General features: G+C 28.8%; 2 protein-coding genes across 2 annotated transcripts in view; both read left to right on the top strand.

The window, feature by feature from the left end:
* The first annotated feature begins 5,793 nt into the window (after positions 1 to 5,793).
* On the top strand, positions 5,794 to 14,610 carry LOC113378233. The gene is made up of 4 exons (XM_026618762.1): positions 5,794 to 6,045; positions 11,785 to 11,859; positions 12,875 to 13,010; positions 14,419 to 14,610. The coding sequence occupies exons 1-4, from the start codon at positions 5,943 to 5,945 to the stop codon at positions 14,537 to 14,539; spliced, it is 435 nt and encodes a 144-aa protein (XP_026474547.1). The 5' UTR covers positions 5,794 to 5,942; the 3' UTR covers positions 14,540 to 14,610.
* A 2,060-nt stretch (positions 14,611 to 16,670) lies between these two features.
* Positions 16,671 to 27,539, top strand: part of LOC113376469 (stress-activated protein kinase JNK) — a 255,416-nt gene continuing 244,547 nt past the window's right edge. Inside the window, exon 1 of the mRNA XM_026616393.1 lies at positions 16,671 to 16,816. The gene's annotated coding sequence lies outside the window, so the exon portion shown is untranslated. The remainder of the gene's footprint in view (positions 16,817 to 27,539) is intronic.

Below are 27,539 nucleotides of genomic sequence, written 5' to 3'. Positions count from 1 at the left end.
TTTTATTTTCTTGCTGCAAATTTATTTTAGATGATTTTTTAATTAACTTCCCGTAGGGTAAGTTATAGTAATCGCAAAAAAATCGAAAATGAAATTTTTTATATATCTTTACGTTTCAGAGGTTTCTGAACATTTTGGCATACCTTAGAAAAAATGGATGTATGTATGTGTGTGTGTGTGTGTGTGTGTATGTGTGTGTGTATGTGTGTGTGTATGTATGTATGTGTGTGTATGTATGTGCGGATACAAATTTTCGTCGACGATTTCGGGAACACGGATCAACCGATTTGAATAATTCAAAAAACATTCGATCCGTATTGATAAGGAGACGTGCTGATTAGTTTTTGGCAAAGGCAGGTCAAGCCGTTCCGAAGATACGGGGCAAAAAGTTCCGAAAACGGTAACTCAGTTTTTAAGAGAACGGAGCGTCCGATTTGAATAATTCAAAAAACATTTTATTTGTATTGACATGATGAAGAATCGATACAACTTTCATAAAGGTAGGTCCAGTGGTTTCGGAGATATAGAGAAAAAAGTAAAAAAATGAGCCATTTGGCGGTCAAAAATGATCATTAGACATATGCACATCAAATTATCAGATATTTTATAGAGATTTTAACAATAAGTATACATTTTGTTAACATTCCTATGGGTTCCGTACCAATGCTTATGCGTTAGACAGCGACGCGGCGCTTACGCGCTTTACATTTTGTCCCTATGTAGTTAAAGCAGTACGATTGTTTTGAAAAAAAAGTTCAGATCTTCCACAATATGTCAAAATAAAGAAAAAAAATTTTTTTTCAAAAAAAAAATTTTTTTTTTAAAAAAAAATTTTTTTTTTAATATTTTTTTTTTCAAAAAAAACTAATTTTTTGTCCAATTTATAGTTTCTCAAAAATCTTATTTTTTCAAAGTAATTTTTTTTCAAAAATGTTAATCGTTTTTAAAAAAAATAAAAATTTTTGGTACGGGAAGTTCCAGCAATTTGCCTTAAGGCACGATGCCCTAATTGCCTTAAGACAGAATTCCACTTACAGCTAGTTTTATTTTTAAGTTGAGTTATTTCTTTCTTGTGATATTCAAAAGAAGGTTTCGTATTTTTACCGAACTCTTACTGAAGATTATCATAATCAAGCCTATTGTTAAGTGTTATTCGAGATCTTTTTCTAATTCAATCATTTTTAACTTCCCGTAGGGCAAGTTATAGTAATCGCAAAAAAATCGAAAATGAAAATTTTTATATATTTTTACGTTTCAGAGGTTTCTGAATATTTTGGCATACCTTAGAAAAAATGGATGTATGTGTGTGTGCGTGTGTGTGTGTGTGTGCGGATACAAATTTTCCTCTACGATTTCGGGAACACCGATCAACCGATTTAAATAATTCAAAAAACATTCGATTCGTATTGATAAGAAGACGTGCTGATTAGTTTTTGGCGAAGGCAGGTCTAGCCGTTCCGAAGATACGGGGCAAAAAGTGCTAAAAACGGTAACTCAGTTTTTAAGAGAACGGAGCGTCTTATTTTAATAATTCATAAAACGTTTTACTTGTATTGACAAGATAAAGAATTGATCAAATTTTCATAAAGGCAGGTCTTGCGGTTTCGGAGATCTAATGAAAAAAGTAAAAAAAATGACATTTGGCGGTCAAAAATGATCATTAGACATATGCACATCAAATTATCAGATATTTTATAGAGATTTTAATAATAAGTATAGAATTTTGTTTGCATTCCTATGGGTTTCGTTCCAATGTTTATTCGTTAGACGGCGACGCGGCGCTTATGCGCTTTGACATTTTGTCACTATGGAGTTAAAGCAGTACGATTGCTTTGAAAAAAAGTTCAGAATTTCCAAAATATGTCTAAATAAAGAAAACATTTTTTTTTCAAAAAAACAATTATTTTTTTTTCAAAAAAGTAATTTTTTGTCAAATTTATAGTTTCTCAAAAATCTAATTTTTTCGAAGAATTTTTTTTTCAAAAATGTTAATCGTTTTTAAAAAAATAATAATTTTTGGTACGGAAAGTTCCAGCAATTTGCCTTAAGGCTAGATGCCATGCGCCCCACCAGTTTCATTTAAGTTTTTATTTGGAAAATTATTTTTGTCATGTAATTTTCTCTCCAATATACTGAATTGTTCTTCAAGACATTTATTCCTTTCAGAAAGATCTTTTATATTTTTATCTCTTACCTTAATTTCAAATTTAAGTTCCTCGATTTTATTTTTATCCATATTTGATTTACCTTTATTATCATTATCTAAGTCTTGTAGTAAATCATTATCTTTCACTAATTGTTCATGGTTTTTGAACTTTTTGGCATATCTTAGAAAAAATTAATGCATATGTGTGTGTGTCTGCGGATATATACACATCAAATTATCAGATATTTTATAGAGATTTTAATAATGTGTACACATTTTGTGTAATTTTTTTTTGGGTTCCGTACCAAGATTTTTAATTACGGTACGGGAACTTCCAGCAATTTGCCTTAAGATATTTTTAATTCACAAACAATCATGGCGCTATTATAAATTGTTTCTAAAAATAGCGAAAGAAAAGTGGTAAAAACATGAAAATAACTCATTAAAACCAGTTTTGGACATATCCACAGGCAATGAATTGTTTTTTAACTTCCCGTAGGATAAGTTATAATTTTTTTTCTAAGGTATACGCACATACGGCACATACCTATTATTCAAATCTCTATAAAATATCTGATAATTTGATGTGCATGTATCTAATGATCATTTTTGACTGCCAAATGACATTTTTTCACCTTTTTCACTCTATCTCCGAAACCGTTAGACCTGCCTTCCCAAAATTTACAGTAAAATGTTTTTGAATTTTTAAAGTCGGACGCTTTGTTTTCTCAAAAACTGAATTACCATTTTTGGCACTTTTGCCCCTTTTTGTGGCATCTTTGAAACAGCTGAACCCGCCTTGGCCAAAAACTAATTAGCACTTCTTTTTATCAGTTGGAATCGAATTCGATGTTTTTGAATCATTCAAATCGATTGATTCGTGTTCGCGAAATCGTCGACAATAATTTGTATCCGCACACGCATGCGAATACACACACATAAATCCATTTCTATAAGTATGCCAAATTGTTCAAAAACTTTTGAAACGTAAAGATATATAAAGATTTTCATTTTTGATTTTATTTCAATTTTAAAACTTTTTAAAAAAAATTAATATTTGGTACGGGAAGTTCCAACAATTTGCCTTAAGGCACGATGCCATGCACCACTTGTTTTTTTTTTTCAATTACGTCTGATCATTAGATAAATATTTTGAAATTATATCAAGAAAGTAGTGATGACCTTATAACTTGTTTTTGGTTGCTAAAATATTATTTGAAATTTTGTTACGTTCATCTGATACTTTGCACGTAACCATAATGATAAAACAGCTTAATAGATTGCCACCATAACATTGAGCCTTGAATGAAAACAAAGTTTTTGAAAAGCTTTAGTTTCTTAGAATTAATTTTTTTTTAGTATTTATTATATAACTTAACAAAACGGTAAACAACATGGTTTAATTAAATGCTGAAAATATTAGTTAACTTATGCTAATTGAAATATTTAAAAAAGATGTATGTGTGTGATATAAATCTTCATCGATGATTCTGATAATACTGATCGACCGATTTGAATGATTCAGAAAACATTCGATTCTATTGATGGTCAGACGTGCTGAATAGTTATCGCCTATGTCAGGTCCAGCGGTTTTGGAGATACGGGGAAAAAAGATAAAATAATAGCAATTCAGTTTTTGAGCATCTGATTAGAATGATTAAAAAAACATGTTGCTTGTATTGACGAAATAAGTAATCGAATGAATTTTTAGGAAAGCAGGTTCACTTATATAATTTTGACAAATATTCTCGACATTTTTAGTATCAACCGACTTGAATAGATTTCAAAATTTTCAAAAAAATATCTAAATTATCAAATAAGTAATTTTTCTTCACATTTTTTTCAAAAAATGTTGAAGCTTTTAAAAATTAACAATTACGGTACAGAAAGTTTCAGCAATTTTATCTTAAGGCACGATGTAATGCGCTATTAGTTTCTATTTGTTTCATTTTAATTACTTTCATAGTTTATGCGTTAGGAAAATGAACCATACCAATTATAAAATTATTTGTTGATAAATATGAATATAAAATGAATTCCGGATATAAAATGATAATTTTAATATCATTTCAATTTCTTCATTAATGAATGAAAATCATAATTTTACGGAAATGACAGTTTTCGACTGAACGCTAATATTGAAACTTTATATTATTTCATTTGTATAAATGTTTTGGATCTTTATTTTGAACAATGCCTTAGATTAAGTTTTTTAACTTCCCGTATTTATCGAAAATGAAAATTTTTGCATTTCTCCACGGTTTGAAGGTTTCTGAACATTCTGGCATAGCGCAGAAAAAATTGATGTGTGTGTATGCGTTTTGTGTGTCAGCATTTTTTGATTCATGTTTTCGGGCGCACGGATCAACCGATTTGAATGGTTCAGAAAACATTCTATTCCTATTGATAGGGAGATGTACTGATTAGTTTTTGGCAAAGACAGGTCCAGTCGTTACGGAGATAAAGAACAAAGAGTACAGAAAATAGAAATCGAGTTTTTGAGAGAACGGAGCATCCGATATGATTGATGTAAAAAACATTCGATTAATAATAATTGGGAGAAGTGGTTAGTAGTTTCTGGCAAAGGCAGGCTCAGCTATTTTGAAGATACAGAGCTAAATGTACAAAAAATGGCAGTTTTTGAGAGAAATAAGCATCCGAATTGAATAATTCAAAAAACTTCCTGCTCGTGTTGACAAAACAATTTTTAATTAAATCAATTAATTTTTTTTTTGTGTATTGAAAATAATTCAGATTTCAATTTTAATTCTGGCTAATGTTTTAGAGCTCACCTATATACTTTAAATAAATATTTTTGACTTTATGATTTAGTTTATATAATTCTTATAAATATTAGACAATGTTACTGTATTTATAATAATTTATTTGAAAACATTTAATATTGCTCAAATATTTTGTTACGGTACGGGAAGTTACAGCAATTTGCCTTAAGGCACAATGCCATACACCAGTAGCTAATTTTTGTAACGTCTTCTCCGTGGCTCAGTAGTAAGAGCTTTTGTCTTTGGGTTAATTTGCCTGGAATACCCACCTCGGCCTGCTTGATAGGAAGCAATATAGATATTGATATAGATATTTTATTAATATATATTTTGAAATAAAAATAGCTCTTTCCTGAGACTGCTGATGAAATTAAAAAATCATAAGCATTAGAGAGATCCAATAATAAAATTTACCAAAGAGTGAAGATACCAAAGAAAGCCGCTTAGTTAAAGAGTATTATCACAACAGCTCATAGGACTCTTAATTTCTAATTGCCGAACAAAAGAAGAAAGAAAAACAAAAAATAGTGGATAACACGATAGTTCAGCATATGTATAAAAGATATAGATTTGCAAAAAGCGAACAAGTAACTTTTACAAATCATTAGAACAAAAGTCAATAGATTTATAATTATGTCACGAAAACAAGGCGTTGTTAAGTATATTTCCTTGGCACAACGCACAATTAAATTTATTGAATAATTGAACCAATGGCCGTTCATTATTTGAGGTCTCCCAGTATTTGTGTATGTGACCTCTTGCTTGACATGCAATAGATAATTTCGATAAGAGAAAATTTATAAATCTAGCCGCTCGGCAACCGGGCAGCCCAATCCATGCTTGTTCAGTGTAGATTGCTTTGCAGAAATCCGAGACTGAGAGTTGACTGATTTTTGTGTCTGTTAAACATTTTTACAGTGATAAACATTTTATTGTTGTGTTTTAGTACACTCAATAAATATTAACCGAAAGGAAATTTTGATTTGAATTAGACAGGTTTATACTTCAATTTAATGGTGAATGCTCAAGGTTTGTTGGTACACAGTTTGTGCGTTTACGGTATTGTCTCAAAAGCCGTGCGGGATACTTTGAAGATCGTACTTGCTATTTGCATTGGTGAGATTTTATTTTTTTTAATTCTAAGTTTAATTTAACCAGTAACCAGTGGCGCTAAATAATCGTAAAATGTTCTTCTAATGTAAAATTCCACTTTGGAACTATTTATATTATTCCGCCGAAATTTGATAATGTTTTATTCATTTTTTCTATAGTTGCAATCTTAATAGCTAATTAAGCTAATTAAACTTTTATATATAGCATGACAAATATAGTACACAAAATTTTGTGTTTTTTTCATAAGAAGTATATTCGTCAATCACAGTTAACTGGTTAAGGGCAAAATAAGACTCGCAATATCTATTAACATAAGTTGCATGGTAATATGTATACTTGCATTATTAATAGCAGAAAATTTAAAGTTTATATAATGATCGGCATCAAGAAGTTATTAAAAAAGATAATATATTATATTAACTGCACAGATTTACAATCACTGTTTCACGGTGTTAGTGTAATAAACTATAATATATTATGAAGATTTTTATTGAGGTAAAATATTGCACGCATTATTTATAAGATAAAAATATTACATATTATTAACTTTTTATAGGGGAAGTTGTAGTAACCGCAAAAAAATTCGAAAATGAAAATTTACGCATATCTTTACGTTTTAAGAGTTTCTGAGCATACTTTAGAAAAATTATATATATGTGTGTGTGTGTGTGTGTGGACGGATACGACGATTTCGAAAACACGATTCAACCGATTTGAATGATTCAAAAACATTCGATTTCTATTGTTAAGAAGATAAGCTGATTAGTTTTGGGCAAAAGCAGGTCCAACCGTTTCGAAGATACGGGGCAAAAAGTGCCAAAATGGTAATTCAGTTTTTAAGAGAACGAAGTGTCCGATTACAATAATTCAAAAAACATTTTATTTGTATTGACAAAATGAAGAACTGATTAAAAATTTAGGAAGGCAGGCCTAGCCTTCATTATGAAATAATATTTATAATAATATAATAATTAATACGTTATATAAGGTATTTTAGATATAAAATAAAATTTACAAGAATTTATTATTATAACAAGATTTTTTGTCGAAAAACAAGCTATTAGTTTTAAGATATAATTATAATCAGTAGCAACTAAGTTGATAATTTCAAGTGCTGAGATAATGATTTGCTTATATTTATTTGAATTTATAGATAGAAGAATTTAAAAACTGATAAATATACATCAGAAATTTAATATTTACAAAAGATATACAGAAATAATACTAATAGCGCCCATATACTATTTAGTACAGAATATTTGTTATAGTATAGTATAGTATAATTTATAGTAACAGTAAAAAAATCTAAAATGAACCTTTTTGCATATCTTTACGTTTCTGAACACTTTGGCATACCTTAGAAAAAATGGATATATGTTTTGTTGTGAGCAAAAAGTGCAAAAATAACAGTTTTTGAGAGAACGGAGCTTCCGATTAGGATGATTGAAAAACATTTTACATATGCAAATAAAATTTGCTTGGTATAAATGTTTATAATATGCATAATACTAAAAAATTCAAATGTTCGTTTTTTTAATCAATTATTCTCATAATATTAAAAAAAAATAAAAAAAAATTAAATAATTACAACTTTGAAACTTTAATGTTTGTATTTTGTTTTAATAACTTTTTAGAAACATGAGATACAGTCTCATATGATGCATTCATCCTTTTGCTTATAAACATATGTTTACATTCTATATAAACATACAATAGTTTATTCTTCGAATGTTTATATACTATGTGGTAAGTTCCTGCAATTTGCTATGCACCACTAATTATTTTTATTACTTGATATAAAGTGATAAATAATATTGAATTATTGAAAAAATGCCGAATCATAAATGTATTATTTTTACATTTAAAATAAAGGTATTTTAAGAACCTATATCATGCTTAATGATTTGAATGATTTGATAAAATTAAAAATGTAAAGAAATGATAACGTTTATAACTAGTTGTGTATGACATGGTGCATTAAGGCAAATTGCTGGAACTTTCCGTGCCAAAAATTATTTTTTTTCAAAAAGATTAAAGATTTTATTTAAACTTTGAAAAAATTAGATTTTTGAGAAATTTTACATTTTTGAAAAAAATTGACTTTTTTGGAAAAAAACTTTTGATATATATATTTTTTGAAGTATTTTGGAAATTTGGACCTTGTTTTTAAAGCAATCGCACTGCTTTAGCTGCATATAGATAAAATATCGAAGCGCGTAATCGCCGCGCCGCCGTTTATAGGACAAACGATGTTACGGAACCCATAGAAATGTAAATATCAGATAATTTGATGTGCATATGTCTAATGGTCATTTTTTACCGCCAAATGGCATTATGCAGACCTGCCTTCCCAAAAATTAAATCAATTCTTTACCTTGTCAATACAAGAAAAATGTTTTCTGAATGATGAAAATCGAACGCTCCCTTCTCTTGAAACTGAGTTACTGTTTTTGGCACCTTTTGCACCGTATCTTCGGAACGGCTAGACCTGCCTTTGCCAAAAACGAATCAGCATGTCTCTTTATCAATACGAATTGGATGTTTTTTGAATTCTTCAAATCGGTTGATCGATGTTCCCGAAATCGTCGACAAAAATTTGTATCCGCATACTCACTCACACACGCACACATATACACACATACATCCATTTTTTCTTAGTTATGCCAAAACATTCAGAAACCTTTGAAACGTAAAGATATATAAAAATTTTCATTTTCGATTTTTTTGCAATTACTGTAACGGGAAAATAAAAATATATATTTATGCGATTTTGATTTTTGTATAGTACTCGTTGTGTATATGAAATATATAATATATTGATCAATCGTTTTTACTTTAGTCTTTAGTCATTTGAAATAATAAATTGTCGGTATGTAACTTGTTTCCAGTGACGTAATGTGACTTTTTTGTAATAATGTTAGCCACTAGGTCTGTGAATTTATTTGAAATAATTTTTATTCTATACTGTAACGACTGGATCGGAATTAGAGATCTCGGGTTCGATCCCGCTTCGAACAGCCTGGTGTCGATTAGTAGTAACGTCGGTTTTCAGTTAAAAATACAGAGAGCAAAATATTTCCAAGTAGAAATAGCCTTTGTCGGGCATTACTAAATCAATAAAATTTCATCGTAGTTAGTAAGAAATAGTAGTTAGTAAAATAGTCATCACAACAGCTTATAGAACCTTTAAGTTCTAGTCGCTATTGAAACAACAATTGAACTAGTGGTGTATGGTACTTAATCAATCGGATTTAAAATGAAGGAAATTGTCTAATATTTATAAGAATAATATAAACTGAATTGCTAAAATTATATTTAAATAAAATTATTTATCTGAAGTATTTAAGTGAGCTTTAAACTTTAACTAGAATTAAAATTAAAATCGGAATTATTTTCAATATTCAAAAAAAAATTTTTGAAAAAAAATTGATATATTTTATTTTCTTTCGCAAAAGCAAACGTTTCGTCAACGCAAGAAGAGTGTTTTTGAATCATTCAAATCGGATGCTTAGTGCTTATCTCCGAAACGGCTAGCCTTTGCCAAAATCTAATCACTACTTTTCCCCATCATTATAAATTGAATGTTTTTTGGATCCCAAAAACTCGATTTTTATTTTTGCCTCTTTGCTCGATATTTCCGAAACGGCTGGAACTGCCTTTGCTAAAAACTGATCAGCACATCTCGCTATCACACATCAATTTTTTCTAGGGTATGCCAAAATCTTCAGAAACCTTCAAAACGTGAAAAAATGCTAATATTTTTAATTTTTATTTTTGGACGATTACAATAACTAACCCTACGGGAAGTTAAAAATGTATACTGTAATTTGTGTAACATTTTGTAATAAATATATCCAAAATAGCATAAACTACTTTTACCACCCTATTCGACTAATAAATATTGACCGCTAAAAATATTAATTTATTTATTTATAAATATGTTCTTCATATAACGTAGATGTGATAATAATTAGTATTAATATGAAATCGCTAACAATTGTTTCGACTGATGAGGCATAATTATAGAAATTCCATTGTTTTAAGATAAAGTTAGTCTGATTGTGAGTTTTGCTGACATGGAGACTAAAATTGTTTACAAATCCCACAACAGAATTGACTGGACTTGCGCCGTTCTTATCAGCATAATGTTCGGACTTGTAAACAAAGTTATTAGAAAAAGTCGCAGGACACACGAGGTCAAGACATTATGCCAGCGATGTTAGATGAGCTATTCGAGGAAATATTCATTTAGTGCATTACGAAATCGACTAAACAATGTGTTTATTACATGACCTGAATAATTTGAATTTTATACTAAGTCACTCACACATGTGTGATTATTGTATGTTCAACATAGCGAATAACTAAATAAATAACGAAATTGTTTACGATATAAATATTGCAGGACTACATGTATGTATGTATGTAAGTACGGATACAAATTATCGACGATTTCGATAACGCGGTCAACTGATGTAAATAATTCAGAAAACATTCGAATTGTATTGATGGGGAGACGTGCTGATCAGTTTTTGATAAAGGCGGGTCAGCCTTTCCGAAGATAAAAGTGCCAAAAATGGTAACTCAGTTTTTGAGAGAACAGAGCGTTCGATTTAAATGAATTAAAAGATGTTTTATTTGTATTGACTAAATAAACTGAGTACATTTTTGGAAAAGCAGGTCCAGCCGTTTCAGAGATCTAATAAAAAAGCGAATAAAAATCGCCATATGGCGGTCAAAAATGATCATTAGACATATGCACATCAAATTATCAGATATTTTATAGAGATTTTAAAAATAGGTACAATTTTTTTTTACATTTTTATGGGTTCCATACCAAAGTTTCGATATTTCGTCTCTAAAACAGCTACGCAGCGCGATTGCTTTGAACCAAATTTCAAAATAGTTTTTTTTTTCAAATAGATCAGAATTCTCAAAAATCTATTTTTTTCGAAGTTTTTAACAAAATTACTTTAAATTTGTTTGTTTGTTTTTGCAAAAAATTAATTAATTTTTAAAATAATAAATTTTTGCAAGGAAAGTTTCACCAGTTTGCCTTAAGGTACATTATATGTTATATTTAATCTTATGCAACCGGATTTTTGGTTTTATTTTGCTTTTGAGCCTTGTATAAAATTTTGTTCAAATTTCTTCATAATTAAGTGACTTGAAAAACATAACACTTGCGCCAGGTAGTCAAAAAGTTCTTTTTCATAATTTTTGAACGTGTATTTGAATATTCGTGAAATTGGAAATAAAATATCAAAATTATTAAGGTAAGAGGCTATTAATGAATCATTAACTCGTAACCTAACGTTTTGATTAATATAAACATACCGTTTGACTTGTAACATAATATATATCATGTGCCAGATTTTTAATGGGAAGATGTAATTTTATTATCAAGAAATTGACAAGCATTGACAAGATTCATTTTAAACCTATACTTTTTAAAAATCCGGGATAATCTGGAACAAAAGATCTAAATCCGAGACAAATATTGCTTTTAGAAAAACCCGGGACACAATGTGAAAACCCAGGACTGTCCCGGCCAAATCGGGACGAATGACCACCTTACTACATAGTAAATAATCTAATTCTTCTATGAAAGTTATCAAGGGTTAATAAAGGTTATTCTGTAAAGGGTTAATATAAATTGTACAAATACTATATAAATCATTAATTGAATTTCAATCATTAGCATATTATATGAATATTGTTGATATGTTTCTCAATTTTCAGTTTACGCAAAAGACGCCATGGCTGCTATACCACAAGGAGCATTTGCTGCGTGCAAAATTCGCGAGAATAGAGAATGTAAGCGACTGGATCCTGAGTGCATGATAACTAGATAGTCGAAATATATTATCAACGCGGCAAGTTTTAATGAGTTAATGGTTAAATTTTGCCCATTCATATATTTTGAAATACTAATACTAATATTGATTCCATGAAAAACACATCACCAATTTAAAAAAGAGGGTATTCTAGTGTAGAAGTTCAAAGGAATAGTTTTTTTCTTTTCTTTACATATTTTCAAAGTTTAACTATTTAAGAATATGTGTACGAGAAGATTTTTCAAAATTTAAATTATTTTTGACCATGATAATTCTTTTCTGTTTTCTTTTTTTTGCGAAACTTTAAACGTTTTTTTCTCAAAACTGTCTTTTTCAATATGATGCCCACGATTCATCAAGTTCTACTGAATTTACTTAAGATGTTCGGAGAATCTTCTTTATAGACTTCTGTCAGGCATATACAAGCATAATCTCAAAAATTAAATTTTTACGATTTTTAAAAAATTCGAGAAACTCAAAAAAATGGTAAAAAATTGATCTTTTTTTAAAAAAAGTCACTATTTTGTTAAAAATGTATTTTTTAACTTAATCCTAGTATATACCATAGCGACATCATTCTAGATTAATAATCATTTCTTTTTTTTCATTTCGGATTGCTAGGAGAGTTGCAATCGTGGGCATTGTCCTCCACTTCGACCACTGCTAATTTTTAAAATTATGAACTTTTTATTGTTTCTATTTTTAAATTTATTAAATGACCTAAAATTTTTACTTTTACACTAGAATACCCTCTAAAAAGTAAAATAGGTTATTAGTTATCAAAGTCAATTTATATTATATTATGTGTCCATAGCTCATTTCGGGGTTAACTTGGTTCTAGTTTATTTGAACTTTCCGCTAACCGCATTATTTTTTTACGTTACGTATGTAGTACTTTTTAAATATTAACATTTTCATGTTTTGTGTTAAGGAAGGGAGTTTCATAAATTAGTACCATTGTTAATATTTTTCTAATTGTTAAAACCTTCATTCAGGTCTCGAGTTAACTCCAGTGAAGTATAACAGTAAACTGATGAATAGCATTTGGGGAATGTACAATCGTTATTCTCCTTATAACTTCAAGAAAAGTAATGACACTGCAATTGCACCTTTTGTTGCAGGTGACCAGAAGTACGTATACTCAACAACATTTAATTTTTTCTTTTTTTTTCTTTTTTTAGTTTTTTTCTGGCGTTCTCAGATTTAGATAGTATTTCTTTATGATTTAGACTTTGATGATGATACGTATAATCATAAGTTATATTTTATTGATGTTATTTTATAATTTATTGCGTTCGTATGGAATTCTTTTCATTATACATGGTGTCCCAGAACTCAACGTCAAACCGAAACGGGGTGATAGTATAGTTGTAGCTATCTTTCAAAAAATAAGAAAAAAACCCTTTTTATTTGAAAGTTATGAGCTATTATGAACAACCTAAAGCTTGGGTCAAACTATGATCATATTTTCATTATTGTGGTTAATTTGTATTATTTTTGTTTATTAAAACTTCAGAATCGTCACCGTAAATAACATTACTTGGACTACAGTCCAAAATAATAACACAATTGGCCCAAGTTTTCTAAAAATAGACTTAACCATGAATCTCAAATTTTCAAAATTAATCGACTTTGAAAAACCAAAGTTTAAAAAAAATTACAAAGGTAGGGCAGACTGGGTACGGTAATGACAATCGTCATAAAAGCTAAACTATACTGATTTTGAGATAGGATCCAAAGGGAGAAACATGAAGAATGATTGTTCGAACAAGTTCTCTTTAAAGCTTTCAGTCAGTACCTTACATTAACGATTAACGTGATCTGTAAACGGCATTGCTTTTAAAATCAAAAGAAAGTTTTCATAATGAAATTCTTCTAATCATAATTGTTAATTGTACACAGATAGTTTACTTTTTTTATATTATGCTGTAAGTTGAACATTAATATTAGTTTATGTTTAGATAATTAAGCTCATAATGACGATTTGTATTCAAAAGTGTGCGTTGGGTACGGTTGTGGCAAATTTAGGGGTACGGTTGGGACATGTATTCCTTGTCCTTTTTGGGTGAAAATTAAACAGATAAAAAACTCTAAAAAAACTAAAACGAAATTCGAAACAGAAAGGGTAAGGAAAACTCAATATAAAAAAAATCACAAAGAATACTTGTTAACTTTGTTTACAAAATTATGTTTTGTCATATATTGTTAAATATCATTCATAAGCTTTGATTAAATGTTTATGTTGCGTTATATTAAATATTATTGCATATTATTGTTATTAAGGACAATAAAAGTCGTTATAAACTATTTTGTTTATATCTATTGTTTCACTACTGACTATCACTACTGACCACTGAAAAAACGGTGGCACAACCGTACCCAGTTTCCCGTTACCGTTAGCAGTTTGTGCATTCAATCAGACTTGTAAAATGGTAAAATACTAGAGAGTTTCATAATAAAAAACTAAATATAACATGATTTCTGATAATGCATTTCCCTCACAATTAGTTCAAATGTTTATTGTTACTCTCATTTCTAGATTTTCTTCTGGTTTGCCTGCAAATGCTATGGACAAGAAGTCCGTAGCACCAAAGGGAGGACTCTCCCAACCAAATGGCCCTACCTGGGACATAGGCCTTCCCCATACATGTACTTACTAGATATTAATCACATATATATCACTAGTATGCATTATTAAATGATATATCTATCAAACAATTATTTACTCCAAGCATGCAAATATATATTATGTAATGTGATACACCAAATATATTTTGTGATCTCACATGGATATGTTATAATATTTTTAATAAAACATTTTTGATATTTTAGTTCGTGTTCATACTAATATTTCAGTTATGTAAATGTAAAAAAATATAAATAATGATTAATTCTTACTAAATTCATATAATTATTATATTTTCTGTACAAAAAGTACCATATCTAGTCTAATTATGCAAGAGATATATGTTGCAAATAATCAAGTTATCAGTCAACATGAGGATACTTTGTAGAATTGAATACGTTACCTTTAAAGTAATTCATAGCATGAACAAACTTTATTTTAAAAGTGAAAATACAAATTTTGAGTACACAAGTGTAAAGTGTGGATTGCAATTCTCCAGCAATATATGTATCCGAATTACTGTGCTTAAAATTGTGCGAAATAGAATAATACACATAGTAGTATAAAGGTCACCACAATTAAAATATAATTTGTATATGAATATTTTTTTGAACGGCTAAGCCGATTTTAAAAATTTGAAATCCGATCGATAAAAAATGATAAGGACAAGGATTGATTAGTTTCGGAAGGCGATTGGCAAAGCCGTTTAAAATTACCAGAAAAGAACAAAATTTTTGGTTCATGCAAAAATTCTGAACTGATTTTCAAAACTTAAAAATCGTTCGAAAAATTTTCAAATTGAAGATCGTGCTGTAAGCAGTATGTTTTTGGGATAGATTGTTCGGACCGGTTCTTCGTAATTAAATGTTAATTTTTTTTAAATAAAACTCAACATGGCGATAGAGTTTATCATCTAACTGAAAATTCTGTAAACCTACGAAAAGTGGTTGAATTATAAGAATTTGTTGAGGTCGGGAATAAGAAATTTTGGCTTTTTGGACATACAAGCTAAACTTTAATTAATATAATTACATATGTTTAAAAAATATCAATTCAAAATCGCATTGATTAATTTAGCGAAGTTGAAAATTTTATGATAGCTAAATCTCAATTTTTATTAAGTAGATTATTTTCCCGTATCGGGAAGTGCATGCAACTTGCCTGAGGGCAAATGCCACTTATACCATATAAAAATGTATGTGAAATAATTAATTGCAGTTGTAATACCTAATAAATATGTTGATTCACCATATTAAAAGTGTGTGTGTATGTGTTCGGATACAAATTTGGACACGGATAAACAGATTTGAATAATTCATTTGTATTGTATTGTATTGGGGAGTCGAGCTGATTTAGTTTTTTGGCAAAGGCAGGTCCAGAAGTTTTGAAGGTACGAGACAAAAAGTGTCAAAAATTTTATTTCAGGTTTTGAGCGTCCGATTTAAATTATTCAAAAAACAGTTCGGAGATCCAAAAAAAAGTAAAAAAACTGCCATTTAAGGTAGTCGGTAGTCAAAAATGATCATTAGACATATGCACATTAAATTATCAGATATTTTGTCAGATCAGATAAATTATCAGACAATCTTTGTTTACAGCTTGTTGTTTATATGGGTTCCGTAAATTGTTTATTTGTTAGACTGCAACGCGGCGCCTACGCGCTTCAACATTTTGTCAAACACAGCACGATTGTTTTAAAAAAAAGTTCAAAATTTCCAAAATATTTTAAAATATAATAAAAAAAATCAAAATTTTCAAAAGTCAATTTTTTTCAAAAATGTCAAAATTCTTTTTTCAGTTTTAAAAAAGTTTTGAATGTTTTAAAAAAAATGTACGGGTAGCATCAGAAATTTGCCTTATGTATACCATACACATCGCATAAAAAAGTTAAATAAACAAAATGCACACGTAACATATTCCACCTTTTCATTAATTATTTTGAAGTTTTATGTATTTTCTTATTATTTTTCAAATAAACATAATTATTATTCAAACTCAATTAATTAATGTTAATTTAATCATAACTAAACACCGCGGTTTATAAAAATTCAAGTTTTAAAACCGCGCGGCCATCTGTCCACGAATGGCAACATTACTAAGACCGAAATTAGCTTCGCTCAGTTGGCGTTCTTGTTCCCAATCACAATCCTTGTATCTACTAACTTCATTGTGCTCTGTGACTTTACCGAAAAATTGCTTATCGTTTCTTTTCGTGTCATATTTTTCATGTTTTGTGATGAAATAGTTATTATTAAGTGTGTTGTGTGTTAAAAGCAACTACCAGGCGATAAGTCAATATTTCTCTTTCAAGGTAGGTTATTATATACATACTTTTCACGAAATATAATAATTTATAACCATGTAGCGGCAATAATGTATATCAACATCAATTTTTGACATTTCTACTGTAGCGGATGACTTAAGAGGTTTAATACAGGTTAACCTAATGATTTTATTTTTTTAAGTATATCTAAATTTTGGATGATATGACTCATGTGTGAAATTGACAAAAATGTATACGCAAAAGGTTATGTCGTCATGTGTTACTGTCGAATAGCGTACGTATATTTTTTTTATGGTGTTTGATTGAAATTGGAAATTTAAAGATCGTATTAAACAAAATATTTTAGTGTAAGTAAAATGTTTAAAGTAAGCAATTAAAAGCGAAAATTATGCCGCTATATGTGTTTGATATATAAAGCCGTGTTCACACTTGGTTAGTTTTCGTTATGTAGTGCCGAAAACAATTGTAGATCGAATCTGATGATCGAGATTTATTTTTGTTAGTAAATTTGCCCAACATTGTGCAAATAAATTTTAATTTACGTAGTACAGAAGAAAAATACGTGATATATACAACAAATTTTTGCCCAATTTATTTTAATTAGTCAAAAAACCATAATTTAATTTAAAGTTAAATCAAGTTTTCACAATAATTTTTAGGGTAACTTTCAGCTTATTGATCGTTGATTCAAAAGAAATATAAATTTATGAAATTGAATTCTATAATTTAAACTATTTGGTACAATAGTTGCTGGCCATTAAGGTATTTTTGATTAAAGTAGAATATAAGAAATTGTTCACTAATTAGGGTTTTATTACCTACGCTTGTAGCGGACATAGCTCAGTCAGCAGCAAGTCCGACGCTAGGGGTACTCGGTTCGAGTCCTAGCATTGGCACAAGAATTTGTATTATTAAATTGAAAATGACAGAATTGGAATAGTTTTGTTAAATTAGGAATGAAAAGAGAACTATTAGAACACGCGAAGATAAAAAGATAAGTTACATATTATATTATATATAGATAGTATATCATATAAAAAGATAGTATGGAAAGTACAAAATGAAATGTATGTGGCTAAATCGTTAGAATAAGCCAGGCCAGATAAAAAAATTACCTACATAATATAGTTACTTTGCCTTGTGGCTTAGGTACTCGTTCTGCCGTAAAATAGACCAATGTTATGGCAAGGCTATGTTATGTAGCAGTTTTCATATAAAGTGGCACTAAAAACTGTCAAAATCATATGTGGTTGTTGTGTAGTCAGACGATTTAAATAGAAAACCTAACCTAGAAAACGCACAAATGTAAAAAAAAACGATGTTATCATAACTGCATCTTCGAGATATGACTTGCTAACATATGAGTGAAGTTGTATTTTATGTGTAAAACGCTTGGTCGCCCAGCTACTACATGACATTTTTACAGTATTTAGTACCGTTTTGTATGAATACTGAAACATAACATAGCCTTTCCATAACACTGGTCTATTTTACAGCAGAATCGGCCTATCAGTTGCAGTTAAATGCATTTCCACTCATTCAGTACCTACTTGGTGTAGTATTTCTTGAGAAAATATGTACTAAAAGTACATATAATACATATGCACTAAATAAAAAGTAAAATTCCTAATGAGAGAAAAGTGGAATGTGCAATATATAAGAAAACGTAAATGTTTGTAACACATACGAAAAAGTAAAATGAAAAATTATCGATGTTAAATTAAAAAAAAAAAAAGTTTAAACCCGAGCACTAGTTTGTCTAGACTAGACTAGTTATCTCTGCATACTGCTAGAAGCATAAATGTCCAGTTTAGTATTTATGGTTTTTCGCAAATAAATTTACCTCTGCAAACTATAATTTCTGAATCGTTTTTTTAACGATTTGACTGCTTACGCCGGTTAAAACTATCTCTTGTAAAATAAGTACAGCAACAATCATTCGCGTTTTAATTTTGTCCAATAGTAATTTATTAATAGTATAAATTTGTCCGTCTCTGAACTAATAATGTCTATAATGATATTTGTAAAAATTCTGTAATGTTTTGGGTGGATAGGTTTGCTTGGTGTATTTTCGTTGTAGTCACGCAAGTTGGCCGTTTTGGGGTGAATGGCTTTATGTCATCGATTTGCCCCCACATGTATTCGACGCCCTAGCGAGGGGCGTGGTTTGTTTATTGATCCACGGTTTTCCGACCGTAGGAGAGAGAAAATCCAGTACTACTCGTGGTGCATTCATAGTCGGAAAATCGTCAGAAAATTCGCTCATTTCAAACCTCGAGTGCGCGCCGATTTTACCATTTACCGCTTCAAAATCGTTTAAGATAATATGCTGAATATTTTTCTCTAGTGAAATTGTTGTAATTTTTCCCTGTTGACCGTTTTTCCTATGCCAAGTTTTTATGATATTTTCTACCAGTGTTGTGTTGACGTTCTTGAACGCCGGTTACTTTTGAAAACGTGTTGTGACAATTATTACTTTGTGTAATTATCGACTGGAATTCATGTATGTATTTTAGGAAAATTTATTTGGGTACATGTATTTATTTTTTGTATACGTTGTTTTAATCGGAAAAATATTAATACGTGATTTTTTCAATAATCCTTGTTATTGTATATTGGATTGGTATAAAATATTTGCATGTATATTTATCTTAACAGTCGTATACCTTAAGATTCATACATTTTTCCTCAAAATTAAAGTTAATTTTGATTATAATTATATTGGGCTATTAGGCGTTTTACAATGAAACAATAAAATTCAAATTAAAAAAAATGTTTAGGAGTAAATTACTTCAATGGTTAAATTCTTTTTTAGCCAAGTTTATCAATTAATTAGTTCTTCCATTCATATTTGTCTGATTATACTTTGTTTATTATAATACATGTTATTTTATTAGACTGTTATTTGTGAATTTAATATCTACTGTGTGGAATATTTTCACAATACATTTTGCGTTAAAAGCTTGTTACAATATTTACATAAGTTATAATAAGAGCCACGTGACATCTTGCCAGTAAAAATGTTTTCAATGTTTGATGCTTCCGTAATATATCTGATTGTCGTTTCCGATTTTTTTTTAAACAAACACTAATGGAATTTAATCCCACAGACATTATTTATTAATACTGAATTTATTAAATAATGTTTTACAGTATATCATTTCCATTTATAACTTGTACTTTGGATGTTAAATTATTTTACAATATTTTATTAAATTATTATTATTAACATTCTATAGGAAAATTAACTTCTCGTAGGGAAAGATTAGTAATAGGGAAAATGATTTTTTTTTGTATAAATTTACATTTAAAAATATCGAAAATGATTCGGATTTTAATTTTAACTTAAATTCTAAAGAGCACCTATATACTTGATATAAATAAATTCTACTTTGCACTCCCGTTTATATAATTTTTAGAAATATGAGATAAGGTCCTTCATTGTAACTCCGCTTGATTAAGTTTTATTATATTTACTTTTCATGTAAACATATATGAAAATATACTCGTCTAATTTATAAGTTCTTATATTTTGTCTATAAAATAAGAATGAAAGTTACAATATTTATAATAATCTATTTGAAAACATTTGAAATTCCTTCAAAATATTTTGAATTACATTATTATTATTATTATTGTTATTATTATTATTATTATGAAAATATAATTTCACTATTAATATAATAAAAATATATTTCACGAATCAGTATATTTTACATTTAATTATTTTAATATAAATGTACAGTTCATTATTATAAAGCCAATGTGCAGATTATACAATAATTCGCGCGATATATTTATATTTGTATAAATACCAGAATAAATTTTTATCGTTACATATGAAGTTTAATATAAATTGCAAAGTATATTATTATTATGCAGTTAATGATATCTGTATTATTTTAAAACGTTTCAAATTAATTTTGGTGTCAATTGTTTTTTAATTTACTGTTGAATATTATAAATATATATTTGACTTAAAGTAAAATTTAATATAGTAAAAAGGCAATGCGCGATAAATTGATTATTAACTAATTTTACCATTAAACATGGAAATTAATTCAAAGAGATTGTGAGTACTGATGAGACCAATTAGAAACTCGCTGACAGAAGACTGTTTTAATTTTGTGTAAACATTTAAACAACTAACAATTAACAATTTAAACATTTTTTTATTCATTTCATTATAGGTAAAATTAGAGTACAACATATAATAGAATAATAAGTTTTTACTATAAGCCCGTAGTTCTGTTTAAGAAATTATTTCATTCAAAAAAATGTATCCTTAAATAGTAAAATCATATTTATTTAGTATAAACCCCTATTAGAACTAGATCACACACATGCACGTTTCAAGCAAGCAAGTATCGAATTCTCAGTACTAGGGTTTATACAAAACCGACATTTCAGAAAACCGGTTTTCGAATTTTAATTTTACTAAAAAACCGATTTTAGCCGGTTTTCAAATTTTATATAAAAAATAAATTTTTGCTCGAATATTCTGTAATTTATCCGCAAATTTAGTGTTATTTAGAGCAGTATTTGACTGAATTTATTTATTGTTCAATTTTATGGATAGTAAGCAAAATTATTTTAATTTTCATTAGTATAACTAAAAAATAATAGTTTATCTTGATTAAGTAACTTAGAAAATAATTATGCGTTATTCATGCATTATTTTCACATATAAGAATGAAAATATTTTTATGATAGTGAAAGGAAAGTTTTCGAATAAATAAAAATGTTACATTTTTAAATAAAAACCATTTCTTAAATTAAATTTAGATACATGTTGATACATATTTGTTAATATCAATTTTAATTTTAAAAACAATTAAGCTAAACTCGGGTATTGTCTGTTCCAAGCAGTTTTAATTATTTTAAAAATCCTAATTATTTTTTTTTGTTTATAAAAATATGATTTCAAAAAACTGAGAACATCTATCGAATTGCTACTTAGACGTGTCCTTTGTTTACTCACAAAATTTCCTGAAACAGAAAATACTCTCATACTTGCGACCAAATTATACTTAATTGTTTTTGAAGCTTGATATAATAATTCTAAGTTTTTTGTTTTTTATTTGTGGCTTTCTAGGGTTTAAAACTCTTTCTTAAGTTTGAGTAGAGGAAGTTACTTCTTCAAGAAGAAGTCACACTGATTTTATATTAAATTACTATACACTGGTATAAAAATGTAAATTAATATATACAAAACCTTTCTGGGAACCATTGCAGACTGATAAGGTATCAAATGCTATTGAACCGATATGATTTCAAGAATCAAAACGCATTCATCTATCTTTTATATTTGGTTATATTTGCCATTTCCCATTTATTATATTAATTCAATTCATTTCTTGTGAAATATTTTTTTTTGACTACATTTACATTTTTATTCACTAAAGAAGGTTCAGTCGGTCCTTTTTTATCACATCCACATGTAAGCTATCATAGAGTTTATAATGTAACCTTCTCTATTATAAAAACATCTGTTGAATTTGACTTAAAAATAACAATACATCTTACAAAACAATCAAATAACGCATACTTAAAAATTATATTAAGGCCTCGTAAGCAGAACATCATTGCTCACAAATATAAAAAACTAACAACGAAAGAAAACATTTTTGTTATAGAAATTAATATATGGTCGTTTACCTCCTAATAGACGGCATTGCTTGGCTGATTGTTCATATTTTTCTCTCTACTTTCAAGTACTGTTGTTAAAAAATTATTTACTTTGAAATATTAAATATTAACCCTCCATTATTACTTCTTTCTCCGAAGATAAAATAGTACCTAAACATATATATTTGATTTGATAACTCGTTATTCAAAAGATAAAATTAAAACTCTCTGATCAAAGGATAAATAACATATGTGTATACGTATATACTATCCCAAAGTTAAATGAAGTCGTTTCGCATTTGCTTTCTCATCGTTCGTATTTTAATTAATTACTAATTCAACTTTAAACGTTAAATTATGATAAGCCTTTTGGACGTCGACAAAGTTGCCTAACGAGTTGCGATACATTATTATTAACTCAACGATTGTACTCTGTTTGGCTGAAAATTTCAATGTGGCTTTTCAAAAACTTTGCCTATTCACATATTATTATTATACACTTGACAGACATTATAGGAATTATTCTACCACATGGCTATGAGGAAAAACTAATTAATGCTTTAAGCATTTGAAACATTGCTTCGAAAATATTTATTGTATTTTCACATACCATATAAAAGTTCTATTATTTTTATTATTATTTTGAACAGCAATCAGGACCTAAGAGTTCTATAAGCTGTTGTGCTGATTGACTTGCTACACATAATACTAGTCGGTCTTATACATGACGACCCAAATAGTTTACCCATCATCTGTATGATGAATTATCATCACAATTTCTGTAATTGGGTAAATATTTATTGATGCAGCAATGCCGGATCAGGGCTATGTTCACTTGGAAACAAATTTCTATCTATATGTCCAAATGAAAACCGTTGTTAATACTGCTTGACAACAAGCTGCTCGAGTGAGATTATACTTTTCACATTCTGCTTCTGTGTCAGTTTCTTGTAGTTTTACTTCAAGCTCATATCGTCAATCATGTGCCTTCTACGTCGTCATAATGCTTTCTGTATGCAGAGGTTTTTTTATATGAGCCTGATCCCATGTCAACTGGTATTTCAAAACAAGCCACAATTGTACAAATATCATTTTCACTTATCAATGCAGCTTTGAAAAAAATTTGCATGAATAAATTCTTCTGAGTAATATTCATTCATATTGTTGATTTATCATTATACTTGATTTATTTATAAAGATAAAATTATTTATTGTATATCATGTTACTTGACTAGTATCGCGTTTCATTCCCTTAATGTGGAGCGCAATGATCATCTCTGTATTTATATGAAGGTTTATAATTAAATAGTTTTATTTAATAATTATTTTATCGATATAAAAATGGAATCTCTTAGATTCAAATTCAAATCATTTTAAATTGCTGAATATAATTTATAAATATATGTATACTGGATGTCCCAGAACTCGGCGTCAAGCCGAAACGGGGTGATAGTGTTGACCGTAGCTGTCACACTGAAAAAGAAATTTTTACATTGTTTGGAAATTATGAGCTTTTAAACGCAACCTAAAAGTTTGGTGAATCTGTTACTATTTTTTGATTATGTGGTTGATTTTTATTGCTTTTGTTTATTTAAACTTTGTAACCGAAACCGTGAATAACATTTTTACGGCCACAGTAAAAAAAGACCCAATTTCCCCAATGATTCGAGAATTAAAATGTTTTGTTGAACAATGAATTTAAAATTTTTAAAATCAATCGACTTTGAAAGGGTTTTATTTATAAAAAATGTAGTAAAGTATATTGGAAAGTTTCATCATGGCGCATTTAATTCGCATTGTAAAGTGGTAAAATACTTGATACTTTTATAATAAAAAAAATCTTAGTAAAAAAATAAAAACTTAAAATTGACTTAATTTTACGCATTTCACTCACAATCAATTCAAATGTTGGGCATACGTGAAGAGCGAAATAGATTAGTCGTTATTTTTTATTCAAAGATTTTTATTATGATACTATCAAGTCTTTCGATTTCACAATCCTGGTTAAATTTGCCAACTTTTGATGGAACTTGCCAACATACTTTAGTACATTTTTGTGTAGGAGTACTTTTCAAAGTCGACCAATTTTGAAAGTTTTAAATTCATAGTTTAGCAAAAGGTTTGAATTCTTGAAAATCTAGGGCAATTGTGTAATTATTTTTCACTATGGTCTTAGAACTGCATTTACGGTTACGGTTTCTCAGTTTAAATTAAAAAAAGTAAGAAGAAATGACCATAATAACTGAATAATGGTCACAATTTCGTCAGAGCTCTAAGTTACTTTTAAAAGCTCATAATTTTCAAACAACGTGAGATAAAGTTTTTCATTTTTCTTCGGATTTAAGGTCAATATTATCACTCCGTTTCAGCTTGACGTCAAGGTCCGAGACATCCTATATATATTTATAATATATTTTACATATAATATATATGTATTATATAATACACATGTAAAAGTTCAAAAGTATTCAGTTCAAAATGTGTCTTTTTCAGCTATGTGAATTATCAATTCGATGAACGATTCATTTTACGTGTCTTTAATTGTTTCACTTCTATTTGTGAAAACTTTCCTGTAAAGATTTATGAATTGTCAAAATATTTGTTCTAATTTTTCTTTTTTTTATATATATTTTATTTAACAGCAATCAGAATTTACAAAATTCTATGAGCTATTGTGCTTATGTTTGAACTCACTCACACAGTAAACATACTCACAGTCATACACACTCACATAAATAATTTGGCTGAATTTTAAAAATTGCAATAGGTGCCACTCCATTGAGTGGTCAACTAATCTGACTGAGGTAAATATTAAAAGTCTTTATCGAAATTGTACAGTCTTCAAATCAATTGGAACTTTTCTTTTGAGCCTCCTAGATCGGGGTTCTTCAAGAAGATGTTTAACTATTTCATTGGGATGGGATTCCAACTTCTCAAAATGGCGATGACTGGTACTGGTAATTACATCTTTCACAAATGGTATGTTCAAGTGGTCATGAATAATTTTGTTACTGACATACCATGGAGCGTTTACGATCTGCCTCGGAATTTTTGATTGAGCTCGTTGAATTGAATCAATGTGAGATTTTCTTGCACATCCCCATAATTCCACACCATAGGTCCATATCGGCTTTATTATTGTTTTATATATTAGTAGCTTGCTTTCAATAGGTAATTTGGATTTGTTACCTATGAGCCAGTAGAGTTCCTTAGCTCTATTTTTTACTAGAGCTATTTTTTACTAGAGAGAAAGTATTAATTTTTCTTGTTGTTTATTTTTATATGTATCATTTATATATTACCTTTGATTTGTTTATAGTTAATCAAATATCGTTATAATACCGACATTCTCTTTCCACGCGACTGTTTGCTAAAAATAATATACTTGTAGTCGACCAGGAGCGCTGGAGTTAGAGTATTCAGGATTTTGACCGAACGCGTCGTAAAAATAATTGGGATTCCAGGGCCGTTATTTAATCACTATTGACTCTGTTTGCATCGTTGTGGGGCGTAAACCTTCTGCACTCAATTTTAATTCAAATGATTATTGATTAAAAGATATTCTGAAAAAAATATTTTATTCATTAAATGTTTTGTGAATTTATAGAACACTGCTTATCAGTATTTGATAAATAATATTTACAGCAACACGTGTTACGAAATGTACTTCTTCTAAGTAAGGACTTTCATTGGCATTTACAGAGTTACATCTTATTTTAATTTACTTTGTAATCTATTAGTACAGTGAATTGAATTTATGTAATTTGTAGACAACTTCTACGATTATTAATGTAAGTAATAAATTAAGTTGTTCTGCGGTGTATATAAGTGTCTCAGATTCATTTAATTTGGTTCATTATTATAATAATGATTTCAAACTTAATTGAATTTTTCTCTTCACCATCCAAAGAATTTAGTAAAACACTGTTCTACTACAAATAAATTCTATATTTCTGAAACTTTCTGTCGACTGATGTTATTACTTCGCAAAGTAGTTTGTATATAGTATTAAGGGGCACAACTAGTGTGAAATTTTCAAAAAATCGAATATTCAATTTTTCCATATTTCGATAGGATATACTTTTGAAAATAACATACCAAAATTTTAAATCCATTTAAAGAGTATATATATATACGAGGTCTGTTCAAAAAGTACCCGGAATTTTCGTTTCGTTCGTTTTTTCAAAAAAATATTTATTTATTCGTCTACATTAATGTGGTCCCCTTCAAAGTAGTCCCCCCCAGATATAATACACTTATGCCAGCGTTTTTTCCAATTTTCGAAGCACCCTTGATATTCACTTTTTGATATGTCCTTGAGCACTCTCAGCGATTTTCTTCAATCGAGGAAAACCGCCGTCCTTTCATGGGTCTCTTCAACTTTGGGAATAGGAAAAAGTCACACGGAGCCATATCTGGTGAATTTTTGCACTTTGCAACACTTTATTTCATTTTTTACGCAAAATTTAATACAAATTCTTTGACTTTTCAATTCTTCCATTGTAAAAATCGCCGAGCTCAGAAAAACACGTCGAACCTTAGCGACTACCACAGACAAAGTAAACAGTGAATATAGCTGAAAATTTCATCATACTTTAGGGGCATGTATACCAACACAATAAAAAAAAAATTTTGACAATCAGACACTCCAGACCCGCGAAATTTAATTATTAGTAATTCCGGGTACTTTTTGAACACACCTCGTATAGTATATAGTGCAACGATCATTCTTTAAACGCGTTTTTCTCGAAACAGCATTTTCCGAATTTGCTGCAGCGATTATTCAAAATCAAATGATCCGATCACAATCATTAATTTTACATGTTCTATATATAGTTCTCCGTAAAATGAACTATCGATTATTTGATCGGATCAAAAATTGAATTTTGGCAGTAAAGTAAAGCAGTAACGACCAAAATTTTGGGTAAAATTCGACTTTTTTTAAAAAACGCCGTCATTTTGTCAATTTTTGTTTTTTTTTCTTTATCGTAGTTCATTTTACAGACAATATTATCTAGTTTAATGAGAATTTTTTTTTTAAATTTCATCCACGTAGAAGGCCGGAATCACTGCGGCAGTGAAGGGCCTTTTTTTGTAGCGCCGTTGGAGATCGACGATAACT

This window comes from Ctenocephalides felis, unplaced genomic scaffold (assembly GCF_003426905.1).
Source record: "Ctenocephalides felis isolate EL2017-DRISC unplaced genomic scaffold, ASM342690v1 CF-g0.4_SCAFFOLD_01886, whole genome shotgun sequence".
NCBI lineage: Eukaryota > Metazoa > Arthropoda > Insecta > Siphonaptera > Pulicidae > Ctenocephalides > Ctenocephalides felis.
The sequence above is the reverse complement of the archived record's forward strand: the minus strand, read 5'-3'. Positions and strand labels throughout refer to the sequence as shown.